This window comes from Dermochelys coriacea, chromosome 21 (assembly GCF_009764565.3).
Source record: "Dermochelys coriacea isolate rDerCor1 chromosome 21, rDerCor1.pri.v4, whole genome shotgun sequence".
In the NCBI taxonomy this organism is placed as follows: domain Eukaryota; kingdom Metazoa; phylum Chordata; order Testudines; family Dermochelyidae; genus Dermochelys; species Dermochelys coriacea.
Genome location: NC_050088.1, coordinates 17117270 through 17138785, shown reverse-complemented (window position 1 = coordinate 17138785; position 21516 = coordinate 17117270). Strand labels below are relative to the sequence as shown.

Below are 21516 nucleotides of genomic sequence, written 5' to 3'. Positions count from 1 at the left end.
CAGCCTTCCCACACGGGGACGTCGCCCAGGGCTCCTGGACCTGCCCCGTGTACACTGGGCGCGCTCTGCAGCCCCATGGCGAGCAGAATGAGGCTGGGGAAACTCCACGAAGAGGGATCTGGTGACAGACACCCCTCCACCTGGAGGAATGGATGTTGAGGGCTTTTTCTAAAACACTGCCCTGCCTGTCCAGTCCTGGGCCAGGATCAGCTGACGGCTCCTAGGGCTCCCTCCAGGCCTGCTCCAGAAGAGCTGCCATTCTCATGTGCAGGGCTGGCAGCGCCGCCTACCATTCAGGTTGTCAGACATTTCCCATTTTAAAAGCCTATTTTCAGTTGCTTATAACTTTGCCAAACTTTCACCAACTGGGCTGAAATTTTCCATGCTCCAAGCTGATTTTCAGGGGGGATTTCACACAAAACAGTTCAACTGCTTCTGAGAAGGCTAGTGAAAAATACCTTGTTTTTCCCCATGTTAAAAAATTCTGGTCCCCTTCTCTTTGGAAAGCTCTAGCGCCTCCCTGCTTTGGGACAGGGACCTGAAGTTTGACAGGGTGTTAGAGATGAGCCTTTTGCCATCCCTGGAGAAATCTGCCCATATTTGGCCAAGTTATGAGCATCTGAAAAATTCGGTTTGCACATGCTCAGCTGAGACTTTGATTTTTGCAGCTCAGTTCTCCAAAGATTCTGTCTGCACTGGGTCCATTCCGGGCTGGGCCTCACAAGCACTTTCCCTGCAAGTGCAGTTCTGGGTTGCTGTGGGTCATGCCGAGGCCCAGCCAGGGTGCCCGAACTGAGAGCAAGGAGCCTGTCTCTCCTTGTGCTGTCAGTGCCCCTCCCCCAGCTGGGGCCAGGCAGCTTGGAGGAGGAAGCTGCCTGATGTGAATGCAGAGGGAACGAGAGCTAGAACTGTGAACTGGGGCTGGGGAGAGCAGATTGAGGGTATGTCTACCCTGCACACCAGTGTTGGCAGCGTGTAGGGGACGTGTAGCAACACTGCAGTGAAAAGTAGGCTGCATCCACACTGCAGTGTGTAGCTAAACATGTCAATGAAAGGCTGGTGGGGCAGGCAGTGGGGGAAGGCTCCAGTAGCTGGGAGACAGCAGGACATGACATGGCTAAAAACAGCAGTACAGACTGGGAGGCACAGCTTGGGCCAAATAGAGAGACATGTATTACCATAGTGCCTAGTAGCCCTTGTTATGGACCATTGTGCTAGGCGCTGTACAAACATTAGCCTGGGGCACCTAAGTCACCACTCCCAGGTACCCAGTCGCAGCCTGTTTAAAGAACAGCTATAAGCCGAAAAGGATCTCTATCCAAACTGCCTGTCTGGGCTCTCCGTGGAAAGCCAGCTGAAAGGAGCCAGCCGTGCAGCCTTTCCCCAGGATCTCACCATCCAGTTACAGATCCGACACTAACAAGCTTTCTTGGAAGAGGGGAAAAAAAGGCAACTGGATTAAGGACCTGGACTGTGGGTCAGGAGCCTTGGGTGTATTCCCAGCTTTGCCACTTGGCTGCTGGATGACCTTGGGCAAGTCACTTTTACCCTCTCTGCACCTGTTTTCCTTCCCACCCTTTGTCTAGTTGAATTGGGGCAGGGACTGTCTCCAATGATGGATTTGTACAATGCCCAGCCCATCGGGGCCTCGAACTGTTAGCCCAATACAACAAATAATTCTTAATAATACACTGTGGGGAGTTGGACCAGCACAGCATTGGCCAAGCAGCAGCTACAATCCTCAGCCACACCATGACTGGCTTAAGCCACCCTTCTGGTCCTAAGGACATACAAGTGCAAGGTACTAATCTTCTCAAACGAAGACATGGGCTGGAGGAGAGTTACACAAGAACATGGGTGCCGGTTCAGAGCTGTCCCGTCGGGGTGAGGTATTCCTGTCTGTCACACAACCACTCCACTGGGTGCCAGTCGCTGCCCAGGGTTAGAACAGGAAGGGGGCACTGAGGCAGAGATTGGGCCAGGCACAATAAGCAGCAGAGGGAATCAGAAAAAACAGAGGCCTCATGAAGTAGCCAAGACATTGCACTAAGGGACTGGTGTGGACCTTGCAAGATCCTGACATAAGCTCCATTCCGGAGGAAAACGCTTGCGCCACCAGACACAGCTTTGGGAGAAGAGAAGTGCCTACACGTCAGGGGACTGCCAGCAGGGGGAGCCACCCATGCGCCAGGCATATGTCAGGCACTAGCAGCAATGGGCGATGACGTGCAACGGAAACGCACATCAGGGCATAGCCTGCAGGGGGATCCACCCCAACTGTAGCTGGCTGGAACATCTGCTTCCCAGCCCTGCCAGGAGGGGGCGCTTGCCCCCCATGCTGAAAGCCACAGGCCAAACCACCCTTTCAATACTGATTTTTCTTTTTTAAAAAAAGAAACGAAAACAGCAATAATAATTCTTATAAATATCCCAGCCCGGCAGTGTGGCTGCCTCCTCGGTCCAGTCCATCCGCTTCCAACCTCCTCCCAGTGTGGATCGGGTTTGCGTCTGGATTTTTTTCCCCCTTGGGATTTTGTTCGTTCGGGTTTTTTTAGCAGCAACAGAACAGGGAAGAGTCTTGAGGTATTTTTATAGAGTTTTTTTTTCTTTTAAAAAAAATAATATAAAGTTATAAAAAGCAGGTGGCCTCTGAATCCGACCCAGGGCCTCCCAGTCCTCACGGCCGATGGCTCCGTCTGCATTGCACAGGCACTTGCTTGTTAATGCGCTTTCGACTGCAAGGAGACAAGAGGACAGGGGGTCAGCACAGAGGAACAAAGGAGCAGAACACATGAGCGCAGAGGGCCAGTGTTTCTCTGCCGCAGGGGCTCAGGGACTAGGGCAACTTGTCAGAAGCCCAAGGGCTGTGTCTAATTGGCGTCTACTTATAATAAAAGCGTACCCTTGTGTTTGCATCTGAATAGCTGAATAAGAGCTCTCAGTGCCAGAGCCCTTCTGAGAAGTGCAGCATGCCCTGTGCTGCTGGAAATGGCATCGCGTGGCCCTTGTTAAGATCTGCGACTTCCCAGCGAATGTGCCCCCTCCCATAAAAAGGTGATTCCCTCCCCCACAAACTTCCCTGGGAGACCTGAGAATCCAGCTGGTCTCTGTCTTTGTTGCACATCGTCAGTAATAAAGGTTCGACAGGCCAAGTTAAGTGACCCCAATGGGTTTCCACAGAGGTCACTGACTGATTCTATTGATGCACAAAAAGGAAGAGACTCTTTCCGGCGGTCAGGCCGGCCTCACAGGGCTTACAGGAATAGACTCTGCCCTGCAGGGCTAATGGGAGTCACAAGCAGTAGAAACGTAATGACACCAAGAAGCCAGCAGCTGTGACAGACACAGCCAGAAAGCAGGTCGGCTGAGTACAGGGGGGATGTTTTTCACCTTTCAGAGCAGAACAGCACATCATAGCTCACAGCCCCTGAGAAGCAGGTCAAGATCATTCTCCCCATTTTACAGATGGGGAAACTGAGGCCCAGAGAGGGGAAGCAATTCACCCGGCGAGTCTGGGGCAGAGGTGGGAACAGGAACTGTTTCTTGGCAGAGTTCAGCAGCTGATCAGCCCTATTCTCACCCCATGGTCCCACAGACCTGGGGGTACCGATCATGTACCCAACGCATACCAGCCGTGACCTGCATGCCTCCTGTTAGGAGAGGCCACAATCCTTCCCAACAGCCAGCCCCAGTCCAGGACCATTCCCTGCAGTGCTGTGAGCTCCCGCAAGGCAAAGCCCCTGCCTCAGTCCCACAGCACCTCCGACTGGGAAAAGCATGTCCTCCTGGCTGTCCTTAGCCTGAGCCCCTGCTGGGAGGGAGCACTGTGGGCACCCCCCAGCCAACTCCCAAAAGCGCCACCCGCTGGGGACGTGACATCTCCGAAGAGTGTTTGGAATACAGACCACTTTACACATAACCACGGTCCTATTAACCCGTCTTATGCTGGGGATCTGTACTGTCTGTGGCCAAGGGATGAGCTGCCAGCCAGCTGGGCTTCAAGGAGCCTGTTTGCCAGGCACTGCCCCAGAGCAGAGGCTCCCATCCTGTGGCAGCCACTCCCTGGGGCTGCTCTGCTCAGACCCCTGCAGCCTGATCCAGCCCCCCAGAGCTCAGAGGGACCCCATGAACCATGAGGTCCATCTGGGAAGGCTCCGCAGGTCCAGGACGCAGCCAAGGAGGACGGGGAGGAGAAGAAGTGCTGTGGGGTGGATGACAGAGCAGCAGGGGGAGATCCAGAGCCCACTGCATTGTTGGTAGACAGGGTAGGAAGATCAGCCTGCTGTGGGGATGCACAGCAGCGGGGGGTTGGGGGGCAGACATGTACCTTCAGTGCGTTCCGCTTCTCCTCGAAGCCCAGCGAGGCAACGGCCTTCTTCCTCCGCACAGCGCAGCCAGAGTCGGAGGTGGCGGCGGGGTGCTTGGCCTTCACCGGCCTGCAGTAGGTGGCCGTGTTCTTGCGCTTCTTGGCCTCCTCGTCCGAGAGGCAGTTGGCCTGCAGCGCTTTCGGCCCATTCAGGGGGGAGCCCCGGTTCTCCAGCTGGGAGGCTTTGACTTGAGGGTGGCCGGGAGCCCTGCAGTCCAGGTGGCCAGCCCGCTTGACTCTGGAGCCTGGCGAGATGGCGCCGTTGAGGGAGGCGGCGGAGGGGGAGCCCAGGGAGGGTTTGGTCTTTGCAGGCGGGTGGGGGACCTGGCAGCCGGCCACCTTGCCCTTGCCCGGGTCCAGGAGGCAGGTCCGTTTGTACGGAGGACCGGTAGCGGCGCCCAGAGGCTGCTTGCGCTTTCGGGCCGAGGCCTCTGGCTCCGCGCTGCCCGTCGGCTCCTTGGCTTTGGAGGACTTGCTGGCCTTGGTAGAAGGCAACTTGCTGAAGGATGGCGAGGGGGTATTGGCCGGGAGTGGGGAGGTGATGGACTGGCTCCCACCCGTGCAGTCCGACTGGCTGCAGGCGGCCGCGGCATGGGGCGAGCCCACCGTGTAGCTCAGGCTGGGGTGGCCGCGGTTCTCCCTGGTGGCCGTCGCTGTGCAGGACAAGGAGGTCCTCCCGGGGGCGCCATGGGGAAGGCTGCACACCAGCAAGGAGCTGCCGGTCTGGGAAGTGCTGGATGTGGAGGAGCCTGGGCTGGCGGGTGACAGGGCTGGGTGCAGCTGGGGGTCGGCGGCTGGAGGGATCTTCCTGGTGAGGCCAGTGAAGCAGAAGCAGAAGCAGAAAGATTGGGGGAGGGGCTGCAGCTTATTTAAACAACACCTCACAAATCTCACCCCATCTGATCCCAGGCTGTGTCCCCCGATCCCATCCACCTGCCCTTCCCCCATCTGATCTCAGGCTGTGTCCCCCGCATCTCACCCACCTACCCTTCCCCCATCTCATCCTGGGCCATGCCCTTGCATCGCCACCCCCCACATTTCCCCCATCTGATCCTGGGTTCTCCCCATCCCATCTCCTTACACCTGTCCTTCCCCCATCCGATCCCGGGCTGTGTCCCCCCATTTTCCACCCCCCACCACTCCCCCATCTGTTCCCAGGCCATGTCCCCAAATCTTCTCCCCCGACCTCTCCCCCATCTGTTCCCAGGCTGTGTCCCCCACATCTCAGCCATCTACCCTTCCCTCATCTCATCCTGGGCCATGTCCCTGCATCCCCACCCCCTGCCCTTCCCCCATCTGATCTCCAGCACCTGCCAGCCCCCTCCCACATCCGATCCCGGGCTGTCTCCCAGTACTCCCCACCCACCCACTTGCCCTGCCCCTATCCAATCTCTGGCCTCTCCCCCATCCAATCCCAGACATTCTCTCCCCACACCCCATCCACTTGCCCTGCCCCTATCCAATCCCTGGCTGTCTCCAACCCCTGCCAACCCCCTCACCCATCTGATCCCAGGCTATGTCCCACCTCTCCACTGGCCCCCTCGCCCTTCCAATCCCAAAATGCCTCCTCCTCTCGTCCCCACCATCTCCTCCCTACTCTGACCCCCATCCTCACTGTTTCCTCCCCCTCTGATCCCCGGCTGTCTCTCCTATGCGCCTGTCTATCAGGGCTGTGCTTCAAGCCCTTGCTCCAGCCCCACCTGCTGGGGGAAGCCGGGACTGAGAGTCACTACAGGTGGTGGGGATTTGGGGGTGTGGGGTAGGAACAGGCCAGGGAGGTGTTAATCAGCCCGATAAAGGTTAATAGGAATTATTTACGTTCCTGACAAAGCACTTTATAAGGTCCCTGCACTTAATACTCCCTGCCACTGAGATCTCAAAACACATTCTGAACGCTAGCCCAGCCTCAGCCCCCCTAACAGACTGGGGACGTTACCCCCGTTATATAGATGGGGAAATTGAGGCACTGGGGCTGGCTCAGGTCACTCAGTAAGTCAGTGACTGAGCTGCAAATAGAACGCAAATGTCCTTGCTCCCCAGTGCCTGCTGTAACCTCTTAACAGGCTACCGCTCTATTCGGGGTTCTGCTCACAATGGCCATCCTCTCTCGCTGCCCTGGATGCCCTGAAGGGCATGGAGAGACCCCACCTGCCACTCCCACTGCAGGCAGTAGGGAAGGGGGGCTGGGGCAGGCATTACCGTACAGACTGAAATAGAAGCCACCCTCTAAATTTAGCAAGGCTGAAAGGAACAAAAGTGATTGACACATCAGCTGACCTCCCTTCCTGAAAACTGCCTCCTCAGCGCTTCCTTGAGTCCCCCAGGACTTCCTCTGCAGCCTGCCACAGCTCCCCTGGCCTGGGTTACAATAATGGGGTCACGACACCCTCTCATGCATGCAGGGTGAGCTTCCCCCATGAATGCTGGAGATCTTACCATGCATTTTCTCTGCCCACATGTGTCTGTGTGGGCTTCCCAACAGACTGAAGGCCAATTGCACCCAATGTGACCAACGCGCTAGGCCAAGGCTGGGGGGCAGAGGTGCTGATGCTCACCTCACCCTCTGGAAGCTGACTGGGGAGGGGAGTGGCTGGACTGGGAACTGCCAACTGTCCAGCCCAGCGCTCGGCTGTCCGCACCACAGGGGAACGCAACCTTCCCAGGAGCTGAGCAGGGGCAGGTGCCACTCGGCCAGTCTCTTATCTCAACATGTGAGCCGGGAACGATTTCCTCGCAAATTTCCAGGCGCCCCACCCCCACTGCCTGGGCCAGGGTGCAGACACACCCACCCCACTCTGGCCCAAGTGCTCCCTCCCCCAGCGGGACACTCACTTCCACATGTGTGAGCTGAGGTGTCTCTCCAGCATGGAGCTGAGGGCCGAGCAGAACCGGTCCAGCCGTCGGTTGAACACGTAACACCCAGGGCTGACCAAGCGGCTTCCGAAGGTGCAGAACTGGTTGGGATTAAGAGCGGGGGGGAGAGAGCCATCAGGGAGGCTGAGACCCCTGTAAGCCACATAGCAGCACCCTCCCGTGGGTCAGGAGCCCAGCCCACAGCATGGCAGAGAGGATGGACTGTTGGCTGCATCCCCAACCTCCTATCTCCTTTCCAGCCCCAAATGTGGCAACTCCGTGTGGGTGCCAGCTGGATTCTGAGATCCAAGCAGCTCTGTGGGAGTAGGATGCTCACGAACAGGCCTGAGAATCACTGGACAGGTCATTGTCCCCAGTGCCACCAGGGGGCACTGGTCTCTGCCCAGAGAGGGGCAGAGACCCACCTCACCTCACGCCAAGCACTCACCGCTTGAGGCCGTGGTGGCCGTGTTGCATAATGACAGTCCAGCCTGTGGGATTCCTCGGCCAAGTCGTCCTCGCTCTCCTCACTCGATCCCCGGATACTGCCCTTGGGCATGGGGAAGGGGTAAAGCCCGGGCTCACTGTCGCCACAGGTCGTGGACGGCTCCGCCGGGTCACTCTCTGAGGAAACCCTGGACCTGAACCCAACGAGAGGCAGAGGAGTGAGAGCTGCCGTCTCTGGGGGCCTGCAGAGGGATGGGGCTAGGCAGGGGGGATCTATGTGCCAGAGGCACTGCGGGAAAGGGCAGACGGTCCCCACTGGGGCCTGGTTCTGCTAGGATCTCTGCACGGGGAAGGTGGGAGAAGCCAGCCCCGGAGAGGTGCCTGCACAGCACCCCTCCGACGCCAGGGCGGGGGAGTCTGCCTGGACTGACACACACAGGTGGTAGCTGGAGGCAAACCCGAGGTTCCTTGCTGCTGAGTTACCTGGGAAGTGCACAGAGGGAGTGGGGCTGCTTTGCTCGGCAAGGGGAAGTGCTGGGTAGAACCAACGAGGTCTGAGCTCCGGAGGAGGCTTCCTGGGAGAGTCGGTCTGGAAGCACTTCCTTCCTCACCGGGCTCTTCTCCTTGGGGGATTCCCCCTTCCTGGAACTGGCCTTCAGCTCCGCCACCAAGACGTCAAAGTCCTTCGCCCGGCCCTGCACCTCGCGGCGCTGGTGCACGGAGTGAATCTGTGATGAGGGCAGGAGGGGAGAGCGTCACAGCCTGGGCTCACCACAGGATGCTATTAGACCCCCAGGGGACCTCCCCTTCTAGTGCCTAGAGGCTCGCAGGAGCTACAGACCCTCTTACTAATTCAGCTAGTGGAGATTCTTCTGAGCTTCCAGGGGGAGAGGCCCGAGGCTCCACATTTCCCTGTCTGCATGCATGTTGCTGAGCCGTGAGATGAAGCGGTGTCTCTAGTCCATGGGGGCCTCCTAAAGCCAGTCAGCACTACATCTCTCGCCCCCTCTCCTCCAACAGGCTAGAGCAGGGGCTCTCAACCTGTGGTCTATGGGGGTCCAGTCAGCACATAGCTGCGGCCCATGTGACATCCTCTGGCCCATACAGCTAGTATTGCGTGGATGTATGTATTGTGTATTGTATGTATTGTGTGGATGTGACCCACATAACACAAAGAGCTGCATGTGCAACCCACAATGCTAAATAGGTTGAGAACCACTGGATTAGACCTTCACAAGGTGGCACTTTATAGCCATGCGACCAAACGCTTCTCTTCCCCAGTGGGCACGTCAGCCTGGGGCCTCTTGCAGAGCCCTTCAACATCCAGCTGGGATGTAGGGGGACAGGAACTCACCCCGCCTCCTATTGTTCTACCAGGAAACAATCTCACACATGACAATACCTTGCAGGTCAGCAGCCGGGTGCAGATCTTTTTGGTGTCAGGATTCACAACTCCACACTGCCTGTTCAAATCACACTCCTTCCCTGCAGGGCAGAAAGACAGAGCTGAGATGAACGAGGGGAAAGCAGTGGCGACAGGGCCTGGCTGGATCCCCTGAGCTTGCCCTGCTCTTTAGAGTCTTCGTCAAACTTCCTAAGATCCCTGCATTTGGCCTGGAGCTTTGGTTGACTGTTGGAACAGGCTTTTGTGCTGGGAGGTTCTCGTCATTTCAAAAGGGAAAATCTTACTTCTTGCCTCTATTTTAAAGGGACACTGTCATCACCAGCTTTCATGCTCTTTGAAGTTGGGTGGAGCTCAGGTACAACTGCAGCAGGTGCTATATAAAACCTTCCCCCCAAGAAATGAGGCCCAGTACTTAGGATCTGTTATTATAAAGCAAGGTGGGGATGGGGGCTTACTAAACGGGGCAGAAATGGAAAGGTTTCCATGGGCTTGCCGGGGTGGATTGAAATGTCCCGAACCCAGACTAAAGCAGCGTTGGGCCAGTGCAAGAGATGCAAAGATATGCAACCCCTTCCATGCAAGGATCTCTGAACACTGCAAACAGCTCCTTCGGCCTCACAATCTCCAGGGTTATTCTCACTGTCCAGATGGGGAAACCAAGGCACTGAGCATTTAAGTAGTATCCATCTTTAAAAAAGGGAAGAAGGAGGATCCTGGAAACTACAGGCCAGTCAGCCTCACCTCAGCCCCTGGAAAAATCATAGACCTGGTCCTCAAGGAATCAATTCTGAAGCACTTAGAGGAGAGGAAAGTGATCAGGAACAGTCAGCATGGATTCACCAAGGGCAAGTCATGCCTGACTAATCTAATTGCCTTCTATGACGGGATAACTGGCTCTACGGATGAGAGGAAAGCAGTGGACATGTTGTTCCTTGACTTTAGCAAAGCTTTTGACACGGTCTCCCACAGTATTCTTGCCAGCAAGTTAAAGAAGTATGGGTTGGATGAATGGACTATAAGGTGGAAAGAAAGTTGGCTAGATTGTCGGGCTCAACGGGTAGCGATCAATGGCTCCATGTCTAGTTGGCAGCCGGTATCAAGTGGAGTGCCCCAAGGGTCGGTCCTGGGGCCGGTTTTGTTCAATATCTTCATAAATGACCTGGAGGATGGTGTGGATTGCACCCCCAGCAAGTTTGCAGGTGACACTAAACTGGGAGGAGAGGTGGATACGCTGGAGGGTAGGGATAGGATACAGAGGGCCCTAGACAAATTAGAGGATTGGGCCAAAAGAAATCTGATGAGGTTGAACAAGGACAAGTGCAGAGTCCTGCACTTAGGACGGAAGAATCCCATGTACCACTACAGACTAGGGACCGAATGGCTCAGCAGCAGTTCTGCAAAAAATGACCTAGGGGTTACAGTGGACGAGAAGCTGAATATGAGTCAACAGTGTGCCCTTGTTGCCAAGAAGGCCAATGGCATTTTGGGCTGTATAAGTAGGGGCATTGCCAGCAGATCGAGGGACGTGATCGTTCCCCTCTATTCGACATTGGTGAGGCCCCATCTGGAGTACTGTGTCCAGTTTTGGGCTCCACACTACAAGAAGCATGTGGAAAAATTGGAAAGCGTCCGGCGGAGGGCAAGAAAAATGATTAGGGGACTGGAACACATGATTTATGAGGAGAGGCTGAGGGAACTGGGATTGTTTAGTCTGCGGAAGAGAAAAATGAGGGGGGATTTGATAGCTGCTTTCAACTACCTGAAAGGGAGTTCCAAAGAGGATGGATCTAGACTGTTCTCAGTGGTGGCAGATGACAGAATAAGGAGTAATGGTCTCAAGTTGCAGTGGGGGAGGTTTAGGTTGGATATTAGGAAAAACTTTCACTAGGAGGGTAGTGAAGCGCTGGAATGCGTTACCTAGGGAGGTGGTGGAATCTCCTTCCTTAGAGGTTTTTAAGGTCAGGCTTGACAAAGCCCTGGCTGGGATGATTTAGTTGAGGATTGGTCCTGCTTTGAGCAGGGGGTTGGACTAGAACCTCCTGAGGTCCCTTCCAAACCTGATATTCTAGGATTCTAAGTCCGCCCAGCGGGTCAGTGGCAGGGGACTAGGTCACAGCTGGCCTGACTCCCAGTTCTAGGGTTGAGGCACTGGCCCAGGCTCTCTCTCAGGGTACTCAGAGGACAGCCCCTAGCTGCATGCAGCTCTTTAGGGCTATACAGGCACCAGATGAGTCCTAGGATCTGGTTAGTGGCCTTCTCACTCTTCTGGGCTCCAATCAGGGGAGCACTCCTTGGGCTGGGAAGGGAGTGGCTCAGCAGGTGCATGTGTGGCAGGAGAGAAAAGGAAATGCCAGGATCCCTGCTCCCGCCATGGGGCAGAGAGGAACCCGGCCCACCCGCCCAAGGAGAGAGGCTGAATTGAGCTGCTAAGCAATCACGGCTGGCAACCAGTGCTGAGCCACGCGGCTGCGTCCTCGCACAGGGCTGCTGAGTCGCCACCACCCAAATGCCCTGTCGAGCTGTCACCTTGGCCTGATTCAGCATCACCCCCACTGGGCAGTAAAGGAAGAATAGCAGGACTCACGCGCCATCTTCTTGTGGGATTTGGGAGGTGGTTTGGTGGCGCCCGGCTCCTTCTCCCCCGAGGCAGAGGTGCTCTCTGGTTTCCTGTCCAGGCCATCGGCGGGCACAAAGGAGTCGACTCCTGCCTTGGCTGGCACAAGCGGCTCTTTGGGCGACACTGCCAGGGACAGCTTCCCCATGGGCTCTTTGGAGCTGGCGGGCAGCTGCCCGGGGGCAGAAGCAGCAGCAGCCTTCGGGGGCACCTTGATGCCATGTCCATCCGGTTTGGGAAGGCTGGAAATCTTCTCCAGGTTCACCACTGGCATGAACAAACTGGAAGGAGAAGGGACAGGCTCCGAGAGCTCAGCCAGGGAATGCACTAGCGGCAGCTGCAAACCTCCCCAGCAGCAGAGGGTGACTGAGGCCCGTCTGCGCCAAGTCCCAGCCCCCGAGCCACATCCTGGGGCAGGTGCTTTGGGCTTCTGAAACCTGGACTCTGGGCTCCCCTTCTGAGTCCCTGGACTGGGCCTTCTGCCCATCAGCCTTGCGGTCACGTGTGCTCCGGCCTGCCACGTACCTTGGGCTGCCCCTGCGTCGCACACAGACACCAGTCTGACCAGCCATGGTGGCTGCGCTAAACGGGAGGTGGCAGGCACTGGCAGGGCCGGGGCTGGCTGAGATAGCGCAGGGCCCTCATTCCCTCATGCCTGTCCTCAGAGGGGCCCATCAGGCTGGGACTGCCATCCCTCCTGAGCACAGTGTGGATGAGCAGGCCCCAGCACATGCAGATGGAGACGACACCCTGCTCTGGAAACGCTGTCCATTGAGGCCCAGGTAGCCAGGGACGAAGGCGCAGTCTCCATCGAGACCCCGCCGCACAGCCAGAACAGCGCATCTCTCAAGCCCCACAAAGTGGGGTGGGGCCCCCCTTTCCCAGCATATCAGGGAGGTCAGGTTCCCTCCACTGTCCCCCTTCATCTCCCTCCCCATGTCAGAGCCGGCTGGGGTTTCCCTGCAGCCCCTCCTCCCATGTCAGAGTGCAGTGGGGCTCCCCGTGACCTCCTCCACCCATATCTGAGTGGGGATCCCCCATTCCTCCAGGTATGAGCCAGGTGCAGCTTCCCCTACTGCCCCTTCCCCCATGCCTCTCTCCATCGCCCCCCTTCCTCCTCCCCACACAGTAGAGGTGGTCCACTCTCCCTGGAGTGGGGCTGCCCCCCAATCCTTCTCACATCAGAGGAGCACAGAGTCCCCCATACCCACATGAAAGTGGAGCCAGGCTCCCCTCAACCCCTCTGTGTTGAGCCCACCCTGCACCCTACGTGAGAGCAGGCTCCCCCTTCCCCCACCCCACTCACCAGAGGTTATCTTTCTGCGCCTTGTCCGGCCTCTCGGGCGGGTGCTGGGCCCGGCTGCGGGAGCTCTGTGACTTCTCCCGCGAGGTCTTGGCACTGCTGTGGCCCCCACAGGCAGGGGGCTGCCCATTGACCGCATGGCACTTCTGGGCATAGAGTTTGCTGAGAGGTCCGTGCCGTCTTTCTGCGGGGAGGTGGAGGCTCTGTCACTGACGCGCGCACATGACGCCCTGCCCATCAGAGGAGCGGGGCAACCCTCACTGCTCTCCAACACCCCGAGGGAGTGGGATTGCAAAGGCTTCCTCAGTCTGAAGCCAGACTGGTCCCATAGGAAAGGCCCCGTTCATCTCGGCGTGTTGTTTACTCTGAAGGCTAATGACGACAACTGAAACAGCAACAGTCATCTCACTGGTGATCATTTTAACAGAACCATGAAGCTGGCCTGGGGTGGAGCCTGGGCACCGCCACTTTTCCCATCTCCAGTCTGCTTGTCTGAATTTAGCAGCAGTGCTGGCTAAGAACCCAGGAGTCCTGGCTCCCAGACCTGTGCTCAGCCCAACAGGCATCCCCCTCACTCTAGCAGCCTGAACTGCCCTGTACGTCACCTCTGCATGCAAAACCATGTGTTTGGAAGCCAGTGCAACAGACCCCAGTGGGTCCAACACATGCTGACAGCTATCAGACCTTTCAACGCCCCAGTGTCCCGAACAGGCTGCTCCACTCCACCTTCCTGCAGGCCCCCAGAGAACCATGCCCAGCACCAGAACCAGGCCAGGCAGAGCAGCCAGGCACCCCTTGCTCTGCCCACCCCAGGAACATGGCTCCCTGTGCTGCTCTTCTCCCCGCTGTCCTTTCCAGGATGCCAGAGGTAGCTCCTCCGCTCTCTCACTCTGCCGCTGATTGCCGGGGGCCTCCCAGCAGCAGGCAGCTTCTGCTGCGAAGGAGCAGGTGGGATTGTGTCGGCTGCGAGAGTGAAGAGGACGACGGTTGGGATGGGAAACAAGTTGCCAGCTAATTACTCAGGGATGCTTTTCTAAGGTCCCCTGAAAGAGTATTTCCCAAATGGCGGGTCCTGACCCAAGGGAGAGTCATGGGAAGGATCTAAGTGGGTTGCCAGGGCCTAGGCAAGCATACACTTCTCCCAGCCCAGAGAGCAAGCCCTCCCCACACTCTCCCCATAGCAGCAGCTCCTGTCCCATGGGGCCAGGCCTGGCTTGCCACAGGTGTTGCAGCCTGGCACGGGGGGGTCACAGTGTCACTCAAGTTTGGCCCAGCTGCTCCTCTCTCACGGACATGAGCAGGTTCGCAATGCCACTCACTCAAAGGTGGCGGTGTGGCCGGGCCAAACCTGAGTGGTGTTGCGACCCCCTACACCCGGTCACGATGCCCAGAGCAGGAGCCGCGGCTGCACGGTGAGTGCGGGGGGGCTCCTCTCCTAGACCTTCGCCCCCCAGGGCTGCCCCTCCGCCCCAGGCCACATTAAGGCTGCAGGGCCAGGGCGAAGGGTACCTACATGTCGCAAAACAAGACCAAGTACAGCCAATGGGTGGCCTCGGTGGTCTGCAGCTTCCTGCACAGCCGCACGCTGCTGCCTCTGTGGCATTTCTCTCCCCACGGCAGACGGGGGAGGCAGAGCCTTCCCTCCGGACCCACACGACCCAGGCTCAATCTAGAACACAGCAGCTGTGGCCACGACACCAGCCGAACTGTCATTCCAGAGCCGCTTTGGGTCGGCACCTGAGGGCCCAGAGAACGCAGGGGAGGAGAATAGAACCAGGTCCCCACTGCCGGCCGGCGCGGAAGGGGCCCGGCTGCTGGCCTCACCCCGGACATTCAATTGGCTTACCGCAGTGCTTCTGAAAGGCTTGAGGCTTGACCACTTGGCTACAGTGGTTACACACCACCAGGTAGAACTCGTCGTGGGCGGGGCAGTGCCCAAAGATAGACATGTCTGCCAGGGCAAGAGACAGAGCGGTAAGGGAGAGGCCACAAAGGGCCCCCTGCGGCCTTGTGGGGCTGTGGCTGCCCAGGCCAAAAGACACGCCTAAGGAAACCCAACTTTGAACCCAATGCAAATGGACAGTCACGTCCCCCCTCCCCAAAGGGAGGCTATAGGGGCTCCAGCTCAAACCCAGCCCAGCTCAGCACTGCTGCCAGTCAATGGCTGTTCATGGCCTGTGTGAAATGAGCGTGGTGGGTCTCAGATCTCCTTGGACAAAGCAGCTGCCGCCACCATGAGTGGGGCCCCCTCTGGGCAGTTTCAGCAGAGGCCAAAGGTCAAATGGGTCATGGAGCCTAACCTCCCCACTCAGTCCTGGAGAAGGCCCCTCAGGGCAAGGCTGGCACAGAGGAGGGGCAGCTGCCACTTGTGCGGATGCTGGGGCTAAGGGCACCTTGGTGTCCAGTTTATGGGTGAGCTGCACAGTCAATCCAGAGAGAAGGATCTTGCCAGGGGCTCCGAAATCTCTGCATCTCAAGCCTTAAACTTGGGAACAACCTGTGGCCCGCACACTGCCCCGCCCTGAGAGCAACTGGGCCAAAGCGACTGACTTAGGGCTACGCTGGGTTTCTGGGGCTCATCCACTTGGATCACAGGGCTGCCTGGTGTGATGCTGGGGGAATTACAAAGCACTGGGCCAGCTTTCTATGTCTGCGGGAGCCTCCCTTGCAGCAAGCAAGATCGAGGCCCCGGGCTGCCAGGTGAAGCTGGGGAACAGTCAGGCCAGGCGTACTGGAGCTACATCAAACTTGCAAGGGATGTGGGGGTCCCAGAAGAGCACAGCCCCCAACAGCCACGTTCTGTGCTTGGGCTCCAGGCCAGCTCTGCAGAGCTCCACAGCGAGCGAGGCCAGAGGCGCAGCCTGCCCCGCGTTTGCTCTGTGCACTGAAGCCCATTTCTTCCTGACCAGCTCCACCCAAAGCGGACGTGGTTTGCACAGCCAAGAGGAGCTGCCACGACGAGGGCCAGGACTATTTAGCAGCTCTTTCCTCCAAGAGGGCCAGACAGCATTGGACAGGTCTGAATGGCCCAGGCGACGGGAAGTGATGCTGACAGCCTCAACCCATGAGCAGAGCCACAAAGTTATCTGCTGATGCCAAATTCACAACAGCTCCTGTGCTAACCACCCCCCACCCCTGGCACTCACAGATAACAAGAGCCTTGGCTGGAGCTGGGCACCTTCCCCTCACGCCAAAGGAACAGATCATGCCCACTATAGAATCGGGCAGCTCCCTGAGCTGGAAGGAGCCAGACGAGCTCTTACCTTCCTTAATGAGTGTCATCGCATCCACTTTCTTGCTGCCGTTCTTGCTGCTCTCCTCCACCTCAGACCCTGCTAGAGACAATCAGCCCCATCAGTAACAGTCAGGACCTTTCCCCGAACCCCAGAGCCCCCTAACCCAGAAGCTGAGAGAGCCCGCTCCCTACAGGCTGACAGGGGGGTTAATTGCTTGCAAAGTGGGAGCATGGCAGGTCGCCAAGCTGCCAACAGACTGAGGAGCCCTAAGAATCAGCCAGTTAACAAGGTGCAGGGCCTTGGTCCCAGGGACTCTCCCGCTTGGCCTCCCTGAATCAAGCAGGAGATGCAAACAGCACCATCAATGGGCTGTTTGCCACATGACAGGTGGGGGTGGAACCAGGGTGCGGCCCTGTGGCAGAGAAGGGTCTTTATCTGGGTCTGTGAAGGGCCTTTAGCGCACCTCCTTTCCCTGCAAAGCACGACAACCTCTCTGCTTGCCCTAGCGGATCCTGCAGGACTCAAGGATTGTCTGCATGGGGAAGTTATTCCAGATTAATGTAAATTCCAAGGGCAGTACTATTCTGGAAGAGCTCCCTTTGGGGACACTCTTATTCCGTCTTTTTCCAGGTCCATTTCCGAAGGGCTCGCTCTTTCCCTGCTGACCATGTCGGCAGCCAATGTGCTCAGCCAGGGTGGCTGGAGATCGGAATCACTTCGAGGGCTTAGCCCAGACCTGCTTGAAGAGACCCGAGCTCTGGAACTGCCCCCATCACCCTAGGACATGATCCCCCAGCCAAGTGGATCTGCAGAGGATGAGGGAGATCCAGCAGATTCCACATGTTGGGAGATTTTCCTTTCATAAATTCCAAGGCCAGAAGGGAGCATGTGACCGTCCAGCCTGACCTCCAGAGACCTGCCCCCAAACCATCCCTACAGCAGAGCTCTTAGAGAGCCATCCCCTCTTGATTTATAAATTGCGAGTGGTGGAGAACCTACCCTGACCCTTGGTATCACTCCCAGTTCTACCCCTATGCACCAAGGGACGGGGGAATGGGACAGCAACCACAAAGGAAAGGTAAATGGATGGGGGCCAGCAGCTGGGAAGAAAGGTGGAGAGGATCAGAGGGATCAGAGAGATCATGTGGGCATGAGTAGCGTCCCACCACTCCCTCCTCCTGTTCCCATGAACACCTTGGAGTTGTGCCACAGGCCAGCCGATCAAGCAGCGCCCTGCAAACACAATGGGGTGCAAGGTGCAAACACCCCAGCTCCAGGATTCCAAGTATCCCTTCGAATCAGCCCCATGGTGCTGTCCGAATGCAAGCAGGGCTGGCTGGGAATGTCTGGCGGGGAAGGGAGCTGGGACTAATTTAAATTCTTTAGGGGCAGAAAGAGAATCCACTGCGGTCGCACAGGTTGGAGTTGATGCACCTGGTTATTGCAGCTCCAAAACTGGTGGTCGTGTGGCTAAAGCACGAGACTGAGACTCAGGAGATCTGGGTCACTCCCCTGCTCCCCAAAGGCTCCCTGTGTGATTCTGAGCAAGTCACTTAATCTCTCCATGCCTCAGTTCCCCCCGTGAGATGGGGCAGACAGTTCTTCCATTCGCCCACCCTTTGTCTAGCTAGGCTAGGTCGACTGTACGTGCTTCAGGGCAAGAACTGCCTCTTAGTGTATGTCCAGGCAGCCCTCAGTACACAGGGTCCTGACAATGCTACTGTACTACACACAAACAACAGGATTCACAATCCTCTCCCCCACACTGCACCCTTCTCTTGCAAGTTTCACCCAGGCATCCCCACACAACAAAACCTCAACAAGCCCCATGGGAAACTGGGTCTGAAGAGGCGAATCTGACCACGATCACACAACGGCAGAGCCAGGTTCAGAAGTCCTGACATCCAGGGCCTTGCTTTCTTCACTCAGCCATGCTCCCTCTGCATCCGATAGCTGGACACCACAGCCTGCACTCGCTGTAGACAGAGCTCAAAACACGGACCAACTCTCACGAACCAGCGGTTCGCAGAATGGGGCTGTGTTTTGATGCAGGCATCAATGAGACAGTAAAACATTCACCCTTCTCCCGGTGCTGCCATTTCTCTCTAGCACTAAACCCAGCCAATTCTTTTTAAAAAGTAGATTTGAAAATGATCCTAGAAATTAAAGCCAATCGGGCAAATCCATGGCCCAATCTCAGGGGGAAAATGCCAACAGGCTCCCAGAAATGAACAGCCTTTAGAAGGGAAACTGCATATTTTTATAAAGCAACAACTTGCAAAAAGTTGCATGGATATTAAATGCCACAGTGTGAGTTAGTTCAGACCAGCCAGGACAAACCCTGACAAACACACTGTAGGGAGAGTCCTGCCCTGCACCCTACCGGGAGGAGAGATTAGATACAAACTAACAAGGCTTTCTCCAGCTCTTATTGCTGTACCATTTTCAATCTACAAGGAAAGAACTTAGTCGACAGTGTGAACTTGTCTGCAAAGGAAATTTGCTTCACAGCCCAGCTATAAATCCCTGAAAACACAGGAGTCATTATGCAAACTCTGCCGGAGCTCTAACTACATCTAGTGCAAGGGAAAGATAATGGAGGGGGAAGGGACACCGCTCCACAGTGTAAGAAGCATCACCAGGGACAGCTCCACTGCCCTCCACTCCCCCACTTCCAGGGCCTTTCCAGAGTCCAGCGTCAGACTGTGCTGGAGAAATCAAATTATCCGTCCCCCAAATGGTGATAAGAAAAGGAGGACTTGTGGCACCTTAGAGACTAACAAATTTATTTGAGCATAAGCTTTTGTGAGCTACAGCTCACTTCATCGGATGCATTCAGTGGAACATACTCCTTTTCTTTTTGTGAATACAGACTAACACGGCTGCTACTCTGAAACCTGCCAAATGGTGATGCTTCTGAATGACTCCTGGAATTTCAAGGGCAAAAGTCTCAAGAGACAGCTATCAGCTCCATCCCCCTGAGGAAAGAGGAAAGAGGGGCGCAAGCAACATGGGAGTGAAGAGCAGCATAGGACGAAAGAGGGCTCAGGGGGATGGTGAAGTGGCTGGAGCAAGCGAAACAGAGGCAGGATGCAGGAATTGAGGGTGCAGAGGTGCAGGCTGGCTGCAGCAGGGGTGGGAGCAGGATGGGAGCGTGGCAGGAGGAGATCAGGCTTGGTAAGGGTTAGGAACCAGGTTCAGGGAGGAAAAGGTCAGGATCCTGGTGCAAGGGGAACATGATCAAGTTCAGGTCTGGTGGGGAATCCAGTGGAGGAGAAGAACCAGGGAGAATCAAATCAGAGGACCATGAGAGACTCTGGGGTGGGGTCGAGAGATCAGTTTCAGGGCATACCATGCTGGGGGTTCAAAGGTCAGGGATAATGTGGGGGGTCAGGGAAAAATCAAGGGGCATGGAGATGGAGGCAGACAGATTGAGGGAGTGAAGTGAAAAGTTCAGGGGGTGACAGGGCAGCGAGAGGAGACACCAGGAGCAAGGAGCCTTGAGGGCATGGGTTTGTGAGGAATCAAGGCTGGTGTTGGGGCACAAGTGACGGGTGAAAGGGACAGCCAGACAATCAGACAAACATCACAGAGCGCAGAGGATCAGGGTGGCTAGGGAGCTGAGGACAAGTGTCTTGGTGGGATCTGCTGGGCAGCAACGGGTGAGAAGGCTCTCCATGCATCTGAAGAAGTGGGATTTTTACCCACGAAAGTTTGTGCCCCAATAAATCTGTTAGTCTTTAAAGGTGCCACCGGACTCCTCGTTGTTTTTAAGGATCACAGGGTGAATCTCAAAAAGAAAAGGAGTACTTGTGGCTCCTTTTCTTTTTGCGAATACAGACTAACACGGCTGCTAGGGTGAATCTGTTTTCAGGGGCCACAGAGAAGGTCAGGCAAGTAGGGGTCACAGAGAGCATCCAGTGGGATCAGGAATCCAGAGAAAGGATCAGGGCTCTCAAGGATCACAGCAGGATTTAGCGGCTCAAGATTCAGAGACCCTGCGGGATGTTGCGAGGTCAGGGATCAGGGGGCGCCCTGGATGCACAGAAGGGATCAAAGGGGATCGGGCAGCGCTAGGGGTCACAGCATGCACAGAACAGATCTCACAAAAGAGATCAGTGATCGCAGGGGATCCAGTGGGTCAGGAAATGATCCGTGCTCAGAACCCACATCATGGATCACGGGTGATCGTGGGGTCAGGGATCACGGGGTGCTTGGGGGGCACCCACGGGATCGCAGGGGATCCGGAGGCGTTGGGGCTGTAGCTGGTCCGCAGGGGATCCAGTGGGTCCGGGGATTGCGGGGTGCTCAGAAAGGATCCGGGGACCCCGCGGCGCTAGGACCCGGCGGCGCGGGCGGCGCGGGCGGCGCTAGGACCCCGCGGCTCCTTTGTTCGGGGCGGGCGGCCGGGCGGGGGAGAAGAGCCGGACGGCGGCGGCAGCTGCCCGCTGCCCGCCCCGGCCCCGGCCCCCCCCGCCCCGCCAGCCCCGCCCCGGCGGCGCGCGCGGCCCCTCACCTGGCTCGGCGGGCGGCCCCGCCCTCTCCACCCAGGCGCTCCAGCTCTGCCCCGCGAAGTCATCGAGGCTCGGCAGCCGCCGATCCACAGCGGCCATTGCTGCCGCCGCCGCCGCGCGTCCACGCACCGCCATCACCGCCGCGGGAGCGCGCGCCCCCCGCCGCCCGCCGGGGCGGCCCACGCGCAGGCGCGCCGCGCATCCTGGGAAGTGTAGTCCGCTGCGCCCGCGGCACGGCGGCTCTGCGCAGGCGCGTCGCGGCGGGCGCCACACAGCCGCCCCCCCGCGGAGATTGCGGGTGTGTAGGCGGGGCCGGACGCCTGGGTTCTCTCCCTGCCCTCGGGGGCGGGGCGGATACTGGGAGCCCGGACGCCTGGGTTCTCTCCCTGCCCTCGGGGGCGGGGCGGATACTGGGAGCCCGGACGCCTGGGTTCTCTCCCTGCCCTCGGTGGGGGGGGCGGATACTGGGAGCCCGGACGCCTGGGTTCTCTCCCTGCCCTCGGGGGGGGGGGGCGGATACTGGGAGCCCGGACGCCTGGGTTCTCTCCCTGCCCTCGGGGGCGGGGCGGATACTGGGAGCCCGGACGCCTGGGTTCTCTCCCTGCCCTCGGTGGGGGGGCGGATACTGGGAGCCGGGACGCCTGGGTTCTCTCCCTGCCCTCGGTGGGGGGGCGGATACTGGGAGCCCGGACGCCTGGGTTCTCTCCCTGCCCTCGGGGGCGGGGCGGATACTGGGAGCCCGGACGCCTGGGTTCTCTCCCTGCCCTCGGTGGGGGGG

At 57.7% G+C, this 21516-nt stretch overlaps 1 protein-coding gene across 2 annotated transcripts; it reads right to left on the bottom strand.

Moving 5' to 3' along the window:
- Window positions 1–2363: 2363 nt before the first annotated feature.
- Window positions 2364–20938, bottom strand: ATXN7L2 (ataxin 7 like 2). Of its 2 annotated transcripts, none has more exons than XM_038380374.2 (11): window positions 20741–20938; window positions 16252–16323; window positions 14835–14939; window positions 12992–13172; window positions 11656–11966; window positions 9069–9151; window positions 8150–8394; window positions 7668–7860; window positions 7199–7320; window positions 4328–5174; window positions 2364–2735 (listed from the first exon to the last, which is right to left on the bottom strand). In XM_038380374.2, exons 1-11 carry the CDS (start codon window positions 20871–20873, stop codon window positions 2721–2723), a joined length of 2307 nt encoding a protein of 768 aa, XP_038236302.1. In that variant the 5' UTR covers window positions 20874–20938; the 3' UTR covers window positions 2364–2720. The 2 variants fall into 2 exon arrangements, with proteins under 2 accessions (XP_038236302.1, XP_038236303.1); XM_038380375.2 differs by having other exon boundaries at window positions 16252–16320; window positions 20741–20917.
- Between the last annotated feature and the right edge of the window lie 578 nt (window positions 20939–21516).

Coding starts and splice junctions, on each gene's coding strand:
- ATXN7L2 (XM_038380374.2), bottom strand. CDS start 20,873: ATGGCGGTGCGTGGACGCGCGGCGGCGGCGGCAGCAATGGCCGCTGTG. Junction 8,395..9,068: donor CCCGGCTGCTGACCTGCAAG/GTATTGTCATGT, acceptor CCCTCATCACAG/ATTCACTCCGTGCACCAGCG. Junction 7,861..8,149: donor TCCCTCTGTGCACTTCCCAG/GTAACTCAGCAG, acceptor CGTTGGGTTCAG/GTCCAGGGTTTCCTCAGAGA.